Below are 13,906 nucleotides of genomic sequence, written 5' to 3'. Positions count from 1 at the left end.
TGGTGTCAAGGACATGGGCTCGCATCCGCTGGTCCGTCACTATGTAGTCCAGCAGATGTTCTTGATTGGACCCGGCATGCATCCATGATGTTGTGTGGATGCGCCAATGCCGGAACAGCGTGTTGGTAATTACAAGCCCATGGGCTGCACAAAAATCTAGCAGCCTTCTACCGTTGTTATTGAGCTGATCTGGCCCATGCCCTACCATTCACTCCAGACCAGGTGCCAGAATAATGACCAACTCGGGCATTGAAGTCACCCAACAAGATGACTCTATCCCAAGGGGCCACTTTAGCCAGCACCTGTGTCAGGAGGTCATAGAAGACATCTGACTCATCGGCTTTGCCTGCATCCCTCCACGGATGTTCGTCTTCGGTGGGGGCACAAGTAACTACGACCATCACTCCTCGCCTCCGGTTGATGGGAAGGCGAGCCCAAAGTAGCCTGGGGCTTACAGCTTCCCACACCTCACCGCCACGCTCCCACGCCCCCTTCATTGTTTTGTTCAAAAGAAGAGCCACACCCTGTTGTTTAGCAGTCTGCTGCCCCAAGTAGAGGAGCATTCGAACATTCTACGCGGCCATCCGTAGTGGCTTTTCGTTGTTTCTGGAGGAGCCCCGAGGGTAAAGATTCAATCTCCTGGCTCCGCCAATTGGGGTTTGGCCAGGAGACGTCATAGACGCTTGTCCCCCCAGGGCCTCCGGCACAAGCTTATTAGTTACATATATCAGTCGTAGTTTAGTGGTAATTAATTGAAGGTGGAGGGGTTACCAGCCCCTCGCACCCGTCCAGAGCCCCCGTTTAGCCACTGTGGTGAACACAGACGCCATGAGAGGAGGAGCCAATCGGAATTCGACCTCCCCCCACAGCACTGTCCACGACAGAGTTGCCCATCCGGCACCACGAGGAGGTAGGGGGTTGTTCTGCCGGACATGTCTGTATGGTGTATAAGCACCATACAGACATGCAAGTGTGCTGTATACTCTATACTGCACATGATTATTCACCACGTATGTTAAATGTACATATATGGCTTATAATCACATACATGTATTATCATGTGCACTTTATATTTTTCCGACTTTATTACGTTATATATATACCCACACAGATATATAAAGAGTATTATAGTATAAAGTTAATTGTTTAAGGCTTGCAGGATTATGCATGGGCAATAAATAGACACCAATGCACACGTGCAAACATGCATATGTATGTGTGTAATTATTTATCCACACACGTGCTTGCTTGTAGTGGGGAATGTACTTCATTGTGTGTGAGCTCTGCACGTGAAATTGCCATGCGCCAGGGCTGATAACGGTGACACGGGGAAGCTGATTGAGTCTTCGCCGTCCGTGACTCGAGTAAATAGAGCGAGTGTGGCGGATGGAATTATAATGGCCGATGCAGTGATAATTACAGATACGGCGCTCTCGCAGCGGGGACTTGTGAGATTAGGATTGTGTGTGTGTATGCGTGCTTGCAAGCGTGTGCATGCTCGCAAGTGTGTGAGTGTGATAGTGAATGAATAAGAGAGGCAGAAATGCTGAGTGTAAATGCATGTATGTCCATCTTTGTGTGTGTGTCTTTGTGAGTGAGAGTGTATGTAAGAAAGAGTAATTGAGAGCGTAAGAGATTAAGACAGTGTGTGTGTTGGGGAGAGTTAAAGAGTGACTGTGTGCAAGAGTGAGAGAGGGTGTGAATGTGTGTGAGAATACAGGAGGTCTGGTGGACTGGTTTTGGCTCCATTTAGCATGAGGGGTAGATAGTGCTCTACTCAGGGCAGGAAACTGCCAAACAATAGGGAAGTTGCATTGCTTCTAAACAAAAGAATGAAGGGGATGTGGGAGCATGTAGGCAAGGTGTGGGTTAGCTTTGAGTCCCAGGTTGCTGTGGGCTCACCTCCCCATCAACAAGAGGCGAGGAATGGCGGTGGTCGTTGCCTAAACCCCTACCGTAGATGAACATCAGTGGAGGGATGCTGACAAGGCTGATGAGTCAGATGCCTTCTATAACCTCCTTTTCCACGTGCGAGCTAAAGTGGCCCCTCAGGATAGAGTCATCCTGTTGTGTGGGTCATGACGGAGACACCTGGACCGGAGTGATTGAAAGGCATAGGCCAGATCAGCTCAGTAATAATAGTAGGAGGCTGCTCGACTTCTGTGCAGCCCATGGGTTTGTAATCACCAATATGCTAAAACTTGTTTTGGCGCTTTCGTGACTGGATCCATGATGTGTGGATGCGCCGATGCTGGAACACCAACATGCTGTTCCAGCATCGGCACATCCACACATCATGGATCCATGCCGTGTCCAAGCAAGAACATCTGCTGGACTATACATATAGTGACAGAACAGCGAATATGGGCCAATGTCGTTGACACCAGGACCTACCATGGAGCTGATCTGCCCACTGACCATCGGCTTGTCATCTGTAAGATGCGCTGGCATTCTTCCATTCCGGTGGTGGGTGTCTACCCCATTCAAACCCACAGTAGCCTGGTCTCAGGGAGTTGATGATAGTTGCAAGCAGGAAATTCAATATCAGCATCGTCCCCCCCCCATGATGCTGAGGGGAAATGGGTGAGGTTCTGAACTGTGGCTCATGCATCAGCAATGGTTGCATTGGGTATGCAATCTAGACCTCCCCAGATACCCTGGCTGGAAGAGGTGTTCCAGCTGGCTGAGAGAAACAATAGGCCCACTCCTGTCATCTACAACATACCACGTCAGAGAATGAGGAGGCTTACCGCAGCCTTCGTTCAGAGGTACTGGAGAGTCATGCGGCGCTGCAAGGATGAGTGGTGGGTGCAGGTTGCTGAGGAGATGGAGTCTGCCTTAGTAGCCCGTGATCACAAATCACTATTTATGGCCATAAAAAAAACTTGTAGCGCCTCACCTTTCATCATCCTTAACAGAAAGAATGGTAATCTGATCTTCAACCCCCAGGAACAGGCATGCACGTTTTCAGAGCATTTCAATGAGGGCTTGGGAGAGGGGAATTCCCTCTGCAGACAACACCATGGGGCAAGGTGGGGATGTCCCTGCTGGAGCTGCTGTACCTTAAATATTGGCAGAAGTAGCCACCCCTAGTGAGTGGCTGGCTGAGGTGCCATCTGTTGTGGAAGTACAATAGGTGATCTGGAGTCTGATACTAGGAAATGCTCAAGGCAGAGATTATCTCCGAAGTGAACTGCTGAAGAAGGGTGGCATCTGTGTGCAGACTGCCCTATATGACAGCATTACCACTGTCTCAACCATAGGACAGATTCCACAGGATTGGAAGGATTCCCTGGTGGCCCCCCTCTTTAACAACTGCAGTGTGCCGGGAAAGGTCCTGACAAGGATAATTCAACATCGCCTTCCTAGGCATGCTGAAGAGAGGCTTGCGGAGCCTCAATGTGCTTTGAAGCCAGAGCGGTCCTACACAGACACCATACAGAAGAGATGTAGGGAATTCCAACAGGACCTCTTTCTCTGCTTTCTTGACCTGGTCAGGACTATGAAACCATCAATCAGCCAGGGCTGTGGGTTGGTCTTTGTGCTTTCAGAGTTCCTGACTCTGCTGCCAGTCATTAAGGATCTTAATGATGGGTGGCAGGCCAGAAGTTAGAGCCATTTCCTGTTCACCTTGGGGTGTGCAGGGATGCCCTGTAGCTCCTACATTGTTTAATATTATCTTCGATCACGTAATTCGAGACGCTTTCCATGGGTGTATCAGAGGACTTTCCAGACTGATTAATGCGGAGGTGTGGCCGAAGGATGGCTCCCTATTGTGAATGATACTACAGGGCAGTTGGAGGCAGCTGCCCTCCAATAATAGTGGGTGGAGCATTAAGTGGCTAAAATGCAGCAAGTTGGCACAGTAGGGAGTACAGGTGGTGCCTCTGCAGGTCATTTCATTTACTCAACCCATGGCACCTAGGTCTGTCTCGTGACCTCCTGTCCGCGGACCTTCGATACTCCATGTGGCCTCGAAGTGCACCTAGCCTGGCACAGGCGCTGTGGTGATGTCACTGCCACTTTGTGGCAAATGGTGGCTGTTGTTGCTATGTGAATGAGGGTTGGTGTGTATGCTTCTGCGTGTGAATTTGGGAGTTAATTTTTTTTACGTAACTAGGTATGTACTATGAGAAGTGAATATTTTTGTGAGGATATTGTGTAAGCAGGAATATTCATGGTGTGTATCTCAAGGGGCTTATAGGAATGGGTGTGCATGTGGTCAGCGCACGCACACGTGCCTACAGAACACACACACCCATGCTCCATTTGCCAGCTTCCCTTTGTGTGTTGCATTCAAACGACGCAAACAAAAATTAAATAAACGTATGATAAATGTACCGAGATTGTGCCGATAGCAAGAGCGGCAGAAATGGAGTGGCCACGTCTCATCCGATAGTGATCGCCCATTGCCCCGATCCTCAGCTGCGACAGACAAAGATATTTGCTCCGTTTCCATGGCCGCTCTTTCAGTTTTTGTACCACTCGCCGACCCCGCACCTTCATTCAACAACCTAGCCTTGGCACAGTCTCCTTACAAACTAAGACCCTACTTATCATTAAGGTTTACAGTAATAACTGAATGAAGTCAAATTTTGAGAATAAGCCAGTAATTCATCGTGGTATTGTAATTGATTTCGTTCATTGTGGTGAAAATAGAAGTGAAGCTACTCGTCTCAAGTGATATTTATCCAAAAAAAATCCCTATCAATGTCAATATACATCCCTCATTTTATATAATGCAGAACTGCTGACTAATCTGGAACAGAACTCCTTTCTAATCTGATATAAAACCCTTGACTCATCTGATACAGAAGCTTCATCCAATATATAACCTTCATCCCATATAGAACACTTGTATATGACGCAAATCATTTTTATCAAACACAGAATTATAGAATTTGTCCAATACAGGACCCTTATCCCATCTGATACACAAATCACGACGTATCCAACACAGCACCTCTAATCCACCCGGTACAGAACTCTCACATCATGCAGTTGCCATCGTTGGAATCGTAGAGTGTCAGGCAATTACTCAGAATTCTGTCACCTTCACAGTGCATTAAACACTCGGCATCACCCAAATATGTAAATTAGTTATCCAGCCACTCCTCGTCCTAAAGACATGCATTTTAGCTGTAATTTTATTTTAAAATTTAGACCATTATTTGTGTTGGTGGTTGTATGGCTAGAGCACTCATCTCACAATCAAAAGTCCTATGGAGATTATGGCCTAGGAATGTGGGTCTGGACTGCTAGGGGAGGTGAGTGCTACCCCATTGCGTGTTTGGGCAGGGGGACACTCTTGACTCTCATTTTGATTGGTGCTGTAACTATGATGCCTACTGCAATACATTTGGCAGCAGTGGCTAATACAGGCAGTCCTCGACCTACGAATGCCCGACTTACGAACACCCGTACTTACGAACCAGCTTCCATTAAATATAAAAAAATAACATTGACTTAAAACTCGAACTCGCACTTGTAAACTGAACCACGGAACTATTTTGTTCAGAGCAGTGATCCTCCGCAAGATGTAATGAGTCGGCTTAGCACTGGGAGTGAGTGTTCATATTTGCACGGACATGTATGTGTGTGTGTGAAACTGAGTGTGTGTGATGGGGAGCAGTGGTGTAGTGGTTAGCGTGCTGCACTACGAAAGCGGCGACCCGAGTTTGAGTCTTGCTCATAGCCAACAACAATGACTATTATCTGAACCGGTCCTAAGCCTACCTAAGTTGACTCAGCCTCAAAATAATACTTGTGACAGTGTGTAAACTTCGCCACTGGGGAGACAAAGACAGCCGGGCGTGGCCCTGGTCACTCACCCCATCGTGTGCCGTGCCGACCTTCATTGTTAAAGCCATATGGGCGTCGTTGTCGTTGGGGTGTGTGTCTGTGTGTGCGCGTGTGCTCCCGTGCTCCCGTGTGTGTACAATTGTGGTCATCATCAGGACTCAGGATAAGTGAAAATAAATGTTTTTCTATTTGTGATACTTAATTTTTTTCATTTACTATAGTCTTTTTCTTTACAGTGTGACATGCAAATTAATATTATGAGTTTAACAATGCTTCCCTTTTTGTTGAGCCATAAAGCGTTTCATAACATTGAACGTATGGGCATTTAAATACAGTACATTGTTGTGTTCCGACTTACAAACCATGCGACTTACCAATGTGGGCTCAGGAACTGAATCCATTCGTAAATGGAGGACTGCCAGTACACCTTATTTTGGGAATGAATTAGGTTCGTAAGCCAAGAACTGCCCGTAATGTAAAGTGGCACCGCCCTCGTATATTTTCAACCGCTGCGTAAAAAAATAGTTCAGCTGGTTTTTGGCGAGGTTAGAGCATTGATAATATATAGCTATTATATAACTTACATCCTTTTCATGCTGTCAGTCAGGCAGCACAGATGATATCAGGAAAATGCCCTGAAAATGAACACGATGGAGATACTATGATGCCAAAGTTGCTTTATGGGGTACTATTGGTCTTCTGTAGCCCCCACTGCCTTTGCTACATGCACATATACCACCCTTTAGTAACCCACTGCTGGATGAGGGCTTCCCTGTACCCGACTGGTCATGAGGATTATTTAAACATAATTCATCATGCTGGTCAGTGCCGGTTGGTGAAAGTGAGAAGCATCAGTGTGGGAGCATAGAACCACAGTATAATAAAGGATTATGCTGTACTGGCCTCTGCTACCCACTTTGTAGCACAGCCATGAAGCCACCTATAACAAACTGGCGTATTACAGTGGTCACCCAGCCAAGCACTATCCAGGCTCAAATCTGCTTAGCTCTCTGTGATTTAACGAGATGGGCATATTTTGGGTGATGTCATAGTCTTTTAGCATGAAACTGATTATTTATCAATGCACAACGATTATCTTGGATTCCTTAACGATTAACTGCTGGAGCCTACTCTGCCTTTGGTAGTTTTTTTATACTTGAGTTCCTGCAACCCTAGACCAGGGCCCATTTAGCCACCACTTTCATACGAATCCTCCTTCTCAACATTGTCTTTCTCAGGGGGAAATGGGCAGTGTATGCGAAATTGGCCTTAACTTCTTTGAATATGAATGCCTCCGTTATTTAAAATCATATCGTGTCCGTGCTTAACGTAGCCTCTCCACATAATGCTTCATGTATGCTCTCTTGATTAGATTAAATATCACGGAATAAATCTCTAATCGGCAATCCTATATACAAATGTCTATGGTCCTTCTGATGCAGCCAACTGGAATTATTTTAATGCAATTGAATTATTACAATTAAATCATGGTAATTACACTTAAAGTGGCTATTTTTTTATTCTATCTATTCATGATGTATCGTGCTTCTTTCTTTAATTTCTGAATTTCTTATAATGAACTTTTCACTAACTTTACAATTTTAAAGCAACTTCAAAATACTTTTTGGTCTTTGAATGCATGTGCTTGTGGAGGATGCTATAAATAATACAAAGTTTACATTTGTAATACATTCCACTATCAATTGTTAATATTAAAATCATAACGTACACAAAGAAAACAAACTAACCGGAAACGAGTGAACTTAAAACAGTAAATAAGTAACCTTTTTTGGTTCTTTCGGTAAAGTCACGTAGAATGAGAATAAGATAATAAATTGATAAAATAAAATAACACAATAATATTCTCACGACGTTTCGGCCACAACACAAGCGGCCTTCATCAGGTGAAGGGACGAGACTGTCTGGTAGGACAGCACTGGAGTGAAAAAGCCACATTCAGATCACGACCTTTAAGCTGTGTGAGAGGAAACAAAGCGCCTTGACAAAGAAATTAGCATATAATTTAGCATTGAAATGGCTGAGTGATTAGCTTGTGACTGCTCAAAAGTAAATATCCAATAAATAAGTAACATAACTGGTAGATAAGTAAGTAAGCATACTGTTAGGCTTACCAGCATTCGACCTCATCATATGACCGGTAGTTACCCCTGTACAGTTTTAGCACTGGTAGATTACGCACTGTGCAGACAATAGCGACACTACGGTAACGCCATTGCCTCCTGGAAACAAAGCCATTGGAAGTTTGAAACAAAGCTCATGGTCGCGACTGTATAGTGCTCAGCCAATAGCAGCGGCCTAAGGGACTCAGCAATTATGATTTTGCGTCTGGTAGACGCTTGTTAAGGCCCTTCCCATTGTGCAATCCATAGCCTCAACTAAAACTTTCGCAACCCTCTACAGCCACTGAAAGTATTACGGTAAACAAAGTGCGCCCACTTCAAACATTGTCGTTTCATTGTATAAACAATTAGAATAATTGAAAACGTGATAACATGTGCAATTTTAGTGTTAGTGGTTTATTCAGCAGTGCTTTAGTCAAAGGTAAGTGTTGCATAGTGGATAGTCCTACCATGAAAAAATTTAACGAGTTATGACATGTCCCACGTGTAAAATATTTTTGGGATAGCCCGCACCTCCATATACCCCGCAGGGTCTTGTTTTGTTTGTAACAAGTGGTATACTCCGCGGGTTATATGCGGGAAAATATGGTAACCGACTTATAAGTTTGTAAGAAAACATGGCATTAAAGCACTGTGGATGTAATCAGCACATGTGCAGGATGGAGGAGGGCAGGTTGTCAAGACAGCCACCAGCAGTGTCAAGCCTGGCCTATCGGGAGGCCTCTCGTAAAACATGCTCATGGAGACAGCCTGACTCCCAAGAACAATGGGAGGGAGAGGAGCGACGCCCACAACAATGAGTAGAGCATTGGGTACTTTAAAACAGGGCGAGTTGGCAGTGGGGTGCGTAAGCTGTGCATCTGCCAATAATGCCAGTAATGTAATGCATATCTGAGCCTTTCCACTGATTTCCTTACTGTCTGCCTTCAACCTTTTTCATGGCCTCAAATTATACTTAGCCTGACATAAGCGCTGTGGTGACTTCACCATTTAATGGCATGTTGGCAGTTATACAGTGAGGGAAAAAAGTATTTCATCCCCTGCTGATTTTGTACGTTTGCCCACTGATAAAGAAATGATCAGTCTATAATTTTAATGGTAGGTTTATTTGAACAGTGAGAGACAGAATAACAACAACAAAATCCAGAAAAACGCATGTCAAAGATGTTATAAATTGATTTGCATTTTAATGAGGGAAATAAGTATTTGACCCCCTCTCAATCAGAAAGATTTCTGGCTTCAAGGTGTCTTTTATACAGGTAACGAGCTGAGATTAGGAGCACCCCCTTTAAGAGTGTTACCTGTATAAAAGACACCTGTCCACAGAAGCAATTAATCAATCAGATTCCAAACTCTCCACCATGGCCAAGACCAAAGAGCTCTCCAAGGATGTCAGGGACAAGATTGTAGACCTACACAAGGCTGGAATAGGCTACAAGACCATTGCCAAGCAGCTTGGTGAGAAGGTGACAACAGTTGGTGCGATTATTCGCAAATGGAAGAAACACAAAAGAACCGTCAATCTCCCTCAGCGTGGGGCTCCATGCAAGATCTCACCTCGTGGAGTTGCAATGATCATGAGAACAGTGAGGAATCAGCCCTGAACTACACGGGAGGATCTTGTCAATGATCTCAAGGCAGCTGGGACCATAGTCACCAAGAAAACAATTGGTAACACACTACGCCGTGAAGGACTGAAATCCTGCAACACCCGCAAGGTCCCCCTGCTCAAGAAAGCACATATACATGCCCGTCTGAAGTTTGCCAATGAACATCTGAATAATTTAGAGGACAACTGGGTGAAAGTGTTGTGGTCAGATGAGACCAGAATGAAGCTCTTTGGCATCAACTCAACTCGCCGTGTTTGGAGGAGGAGGAATGCTGCCTATGACCCCAAGAACACCATCTCCACCGTCAAACATGGAGGTGGAAACATTATGCTTTGGGGGTGTTTTTCTGCTAAGGGGACAGGACAACTTCACCGCATCAAAGAGACGATGGACGGGCCATGTTCCGTCAAATCTTGGGTGAGAACCTCCTTCCCTCAGCCAGGGCATTGAAAATGGGTCGTGGATGGGTATTCCAGCATGACAATGACCCAAAACACACGGCAAAGGCAACAAACGAGTGGCTCAAGAAGAAGCAGATTAAGGTCCTGGAGTGGCCTAGCCAGTCTCCGGACCTTAATCCCATAGAAAATCTGTGGAGGGAGCTGAAGGTTCGAGTTGCCCAACGTCAGCCTCGAAACATTAATGACTTGGAGAAGATCTGCAAAGAGGAGTGGGACAAAATCCTTCCTGAGATGTGTGCAAACCTGGTGGCCAACTACAAGAAACGTCTGACCTCTGTGATTGCCAACAAGGGTTTTGCCACCAAGTACTAAGTCATGTTTTGCAGAGGGGTCAAATACTTATTTCCCTCATTAAAATGCAAATCAATTTATAACATTTTTGACATGCGTTTTCCTGGATTTTGTTTTTTGTTACTTTCTTTTTTGTTACTGTCTCTTACTATTCAAATAAACCTACCATTAAAATTATAGACTGATCATTTCTTTGTCAGTGGGCAAACGTATAAAATCAGCAGGGGATCAAATACTTTTTCCCTCACTGTATGTCTTTATTTGTGCAGACTTGTACAGTATGTATGTGCGTGAGTTAATACGTGCGTGTATGTATTGTATATCACAGTCGCGCAGTGGTTGGCGCACTGCACCACACTCTAGGTCACCTGGGTCTGATTCCTGGCCATAAATAATGTGGGGGGCAATTAATATCGGTTCTCCTTGAGATTAACACAGCATTAATTGAGGAACTTTTGTGGTGTGTAAACATCAGCATTGGTAAGAAAGAGGGATCCGGGGATGGTGTTGACCACACCATCCCACCATGCGCCATGCCGGCCTCAGACGTTGCTCACTAATAGTACGTGCTCCAACAGTTTGTATGGCCATACAGGGTGTCGCGTTATGGTTGTGTCTTTGGGTAAAGGTCTGTGTGTATGTGTATAAGTGTATGTCTACGAAATTGTGTGTTTGAGTGTGTGTATGTATGACAGAGGGGAGCGATAGTGTATCGGTTAGCGCGCTGCGCTATGAATCTGGCGACCCGGGTTCGATTCCCGCTCACGGCCAACACCAGTGACGATTATCTGAACCGGTCCCGGGCCTCCCCTAGGTCGACTCAGCCTCAAATGAGTACCTGATGCGGTGTGTAAACATTTCCACTAGGGAGACAAAGGCGGTCGGCCGTGGTGCTGGCCACCCACCCCCTCGTGTACCGTTCCGGCCTTCATAGGTGCTCGCTAACAGCACTTGCCCCTACAATCTGTTAAGCCTATATGGGGGATCTTTTATCTTTGTATGTATGACAGTGGGGTACAGTCGGGTAGCGATTAGCGCTCACTGTGCTATGAAAATGGCATCTTGGGTTTGATTCCCACATTCGATCAACACCAGTGATGACGATTATCTGAACTGGTCCTGGGCCTCCCCAAGGTCGACTCAGCGTCAAATGAGTCCCTGGTGCGGTGTTTAAACATCGCCACTAGGGAGACAAAGGCGGCCAGGCGTGGTGCTGGCCACCCACCTCGTGTGCCGTGCCGGCCTTCATAGATGCTCACTAATGGCACTTGCTCCTACAGTCTGTAAAGGCTATATGGGGGATCTTTGTATGTATGACAAAGACTTACATACTTAGACACACACATGGCCATTTGAACCGGTATTGGGCCTCTCCTAGATTGACTCAGCTTCAAATTAGTACCTGGTGTAGTGTGTAAACATCACTAAAGAGACAAAGGTGGCCGGGCATGGTCCTAGCCACCCACCCCCTGGTGTGCCGTGCTGGCCTTCATAAGTGCGTGCTAATTACACTTACCCCAAATATCTGTTCAGGTTATACGGGGGATCATTGTCTTTGTGTATATATATGGAAAGTGGGAGTATAGTTGTTATTGCATTGTGCTATGAACTCGGTGACCCAAGTTTGATTCCTGCTCACAGACATGAGTACTTAATATGATGTGTAAAAATTAGCACTCGGGAGACAAAGGTGGCCAGGCATGGCACTGGTATTACCACCCTATCTTGTGCCATGTAGGCCTTCATAGGTGCTCACCAACAACAGCCTGTGGAGGCAACACAGGGGATCTTTGTTTTTGCGTGTGATGTGAGTTTGAATGTATGAGTATGCCAAGCACCCACATAAGCGGGTGTTAGGTTTCCCATCTGCCAGAACAGGAAAGCCGGAAAAATATATGCAAATGCTTCGGTAATTAGCTGTACGAAGCACCGTGCATGTGGACGGCTGATAGCACTGAGTTTTTAAAGACTTCAAAGAAGCCAGCCAGCAGCATGTGGGCCCACGATTCAAGTGGGTAAAAGGTCCTGTATAGGATGAGACAAAGATTCCATATCATGAGACCAGGATTTTGACTCTATGTGGTTGATGAGACGAGGGTTGTAATTGAGATGATGGCTGTGTATCGGATGGGATGAGATTTTATAAGAGGAGCATTCTGTGTTGGATTAGATGAGATACGTTTCGAGAGGAAATGTTTTGACTGTCGCTGATGCTGCTTGCTGTTCATGCATTTACTGCTCCACATCACTCCCTTCCTTAGATCGCTACATGGGTACCTAATTAAATTTATGATTTATCTTAATGCTTTTCAGATCCTACAGGGTATTTCTCCAGTACTTCTCCACCCTAATCTCAATCTATTGTCCCACTCAAAATCATGGTCTCCTATTTTAATCTGCATTCATACTCTGCACAGTGCAAGGCTACTGCTTATCCTTTGCTCCCATAGTCTGGAGCTCCATCTGTGCCACTGTTTCCTTCCCCCTCGTTAAGGCCAAGATCAAAGCTTCCAAATCTCCTTTGTCTTTTACTTTTCACATAGATTTTATTCCTTTCTCCCCCTTTTACCATAATCCTTAACTGAGTCCACACCCTCCTCTTTGTACAGAGACTAGTGATGCCGCTGCAGTTAGGCACAATCTAAATCCACATGTATTGTATTGTTGTGACTTGCTGCTGTGTGAGTTATGGGCTAATTAGCAATGTGTACTGTTCCTGCAGGAATGGGAGTTGTTCACAGGCCTTGTGGTCACAGACGCTGGGCACAAGCCGGTGAGACTCCCTCCACCATGCACCTACACATGTAATGACATCATCACGACCCTTTCATATATTTGGTGTGTTTTCTCAAGGGTAAGTGCCTACGACTTGAATTATCTTTATCAGAGGTAATTGCCCCCCCCCACCATTACAGATATAACTAATGCATGCATGCATGCTTTCAACCTTAGTTGGAAAACATAAAAAACGTGTTATGTAATAACAAATAATTATTTATATCACACAGTACCTTTCATATAAAGATAACAAAGCGCTGGACAAATGAAAGTTTTAACACACCATACTAAGCAAGTTAAATCAGGGAAACCCAGGTTTAAAAGAAAACAGTTCTCTACATAATATATGCACCGTCTTACGCGAATACTCGCACACACTGGGCCTTTCAAATATACACATTCATTCTTACAAACGCTCCTTAATATTCACATACACCCGACACACGCTCGCACACATGAATTCACACATTCACCACACGCTCTCATGCTCATGCATGCACTCGTACCATCACCATATATATAAAAAAAAAACCATTCACATCCACATGCTGCCAACAGAGATGAGCTCACTCGCACACGCATACCTCTCTCTGGAAAGGGTGATGAAGCCTAATGAACTCATGCAACTGTCAAAGCAACCCAGGACCCAAAGGTCAATAATATTGCGATTGCCTTTTATGCCACTCGTGTTATGTCGTGTGCAGTTTAGGGTCCCTGTGGGTTAGGCCCTCGTATACATATATATCTACGTTCACGTACACAAAAAATGTATACACACATGTGCACGTAAAAATATATACAGATCCTTTGCTGACGCAGCCAC

At 45.2% G+C, this 13,906-nt stretch overlaps 1 protein-coding gene across 4 annotated transcripts in view; it reads left to right on the top strand.

The window, feature by feature from the left end:
- DYNC2H1 (dynein cytoplasmic 2 heavy chain 1) overlaps positions 1–13,906 on the top strand; it is a 232,846-nt gene that overhangs the window by 147,618 nt on the left and 71,322 nt on the right. For all 4 annotated transcript variants that reach the window (XR_004404816.2, XM_032976206.2, XM_032976198.2 and 1 more), the window contains exon 76: positions 13,028–13,078. Coding sequence is in view for 3 of the 4 variants with exons in the window: in XM_032976206.2 (XP_032832097.2) it covers positions 13,028–13,078 (51 nt within the window). In the remaining variant the exon portion in view is untranslated. The remainder of the gene's footprint in view (positions 1–13,027; positions 13,079–13,906) is intronic.

This window comes from Petromyzon marinus, chromosome 3, assembly GCF_048934315.1.
Source record: "Petromyzon marinus isolate PM22_M1 ecotype Great Lakes invasive population chromosome 3, UKy_Petmar_22M1.pri1.0, whole genome shotgun sequence".
Taxonomy (NCBI): Eukaryota; Metazoa; Chordata; class Hyperoartia; order Petromyzontiformes; family Petromyzontidae; genus Petromyzon; species Petromyzon marinus.
The sequence above is the reverse complement of the archived record's forward strand: the minus strand, read 5'-3'. Positions and strand labels throughout refer to the sequence as shown.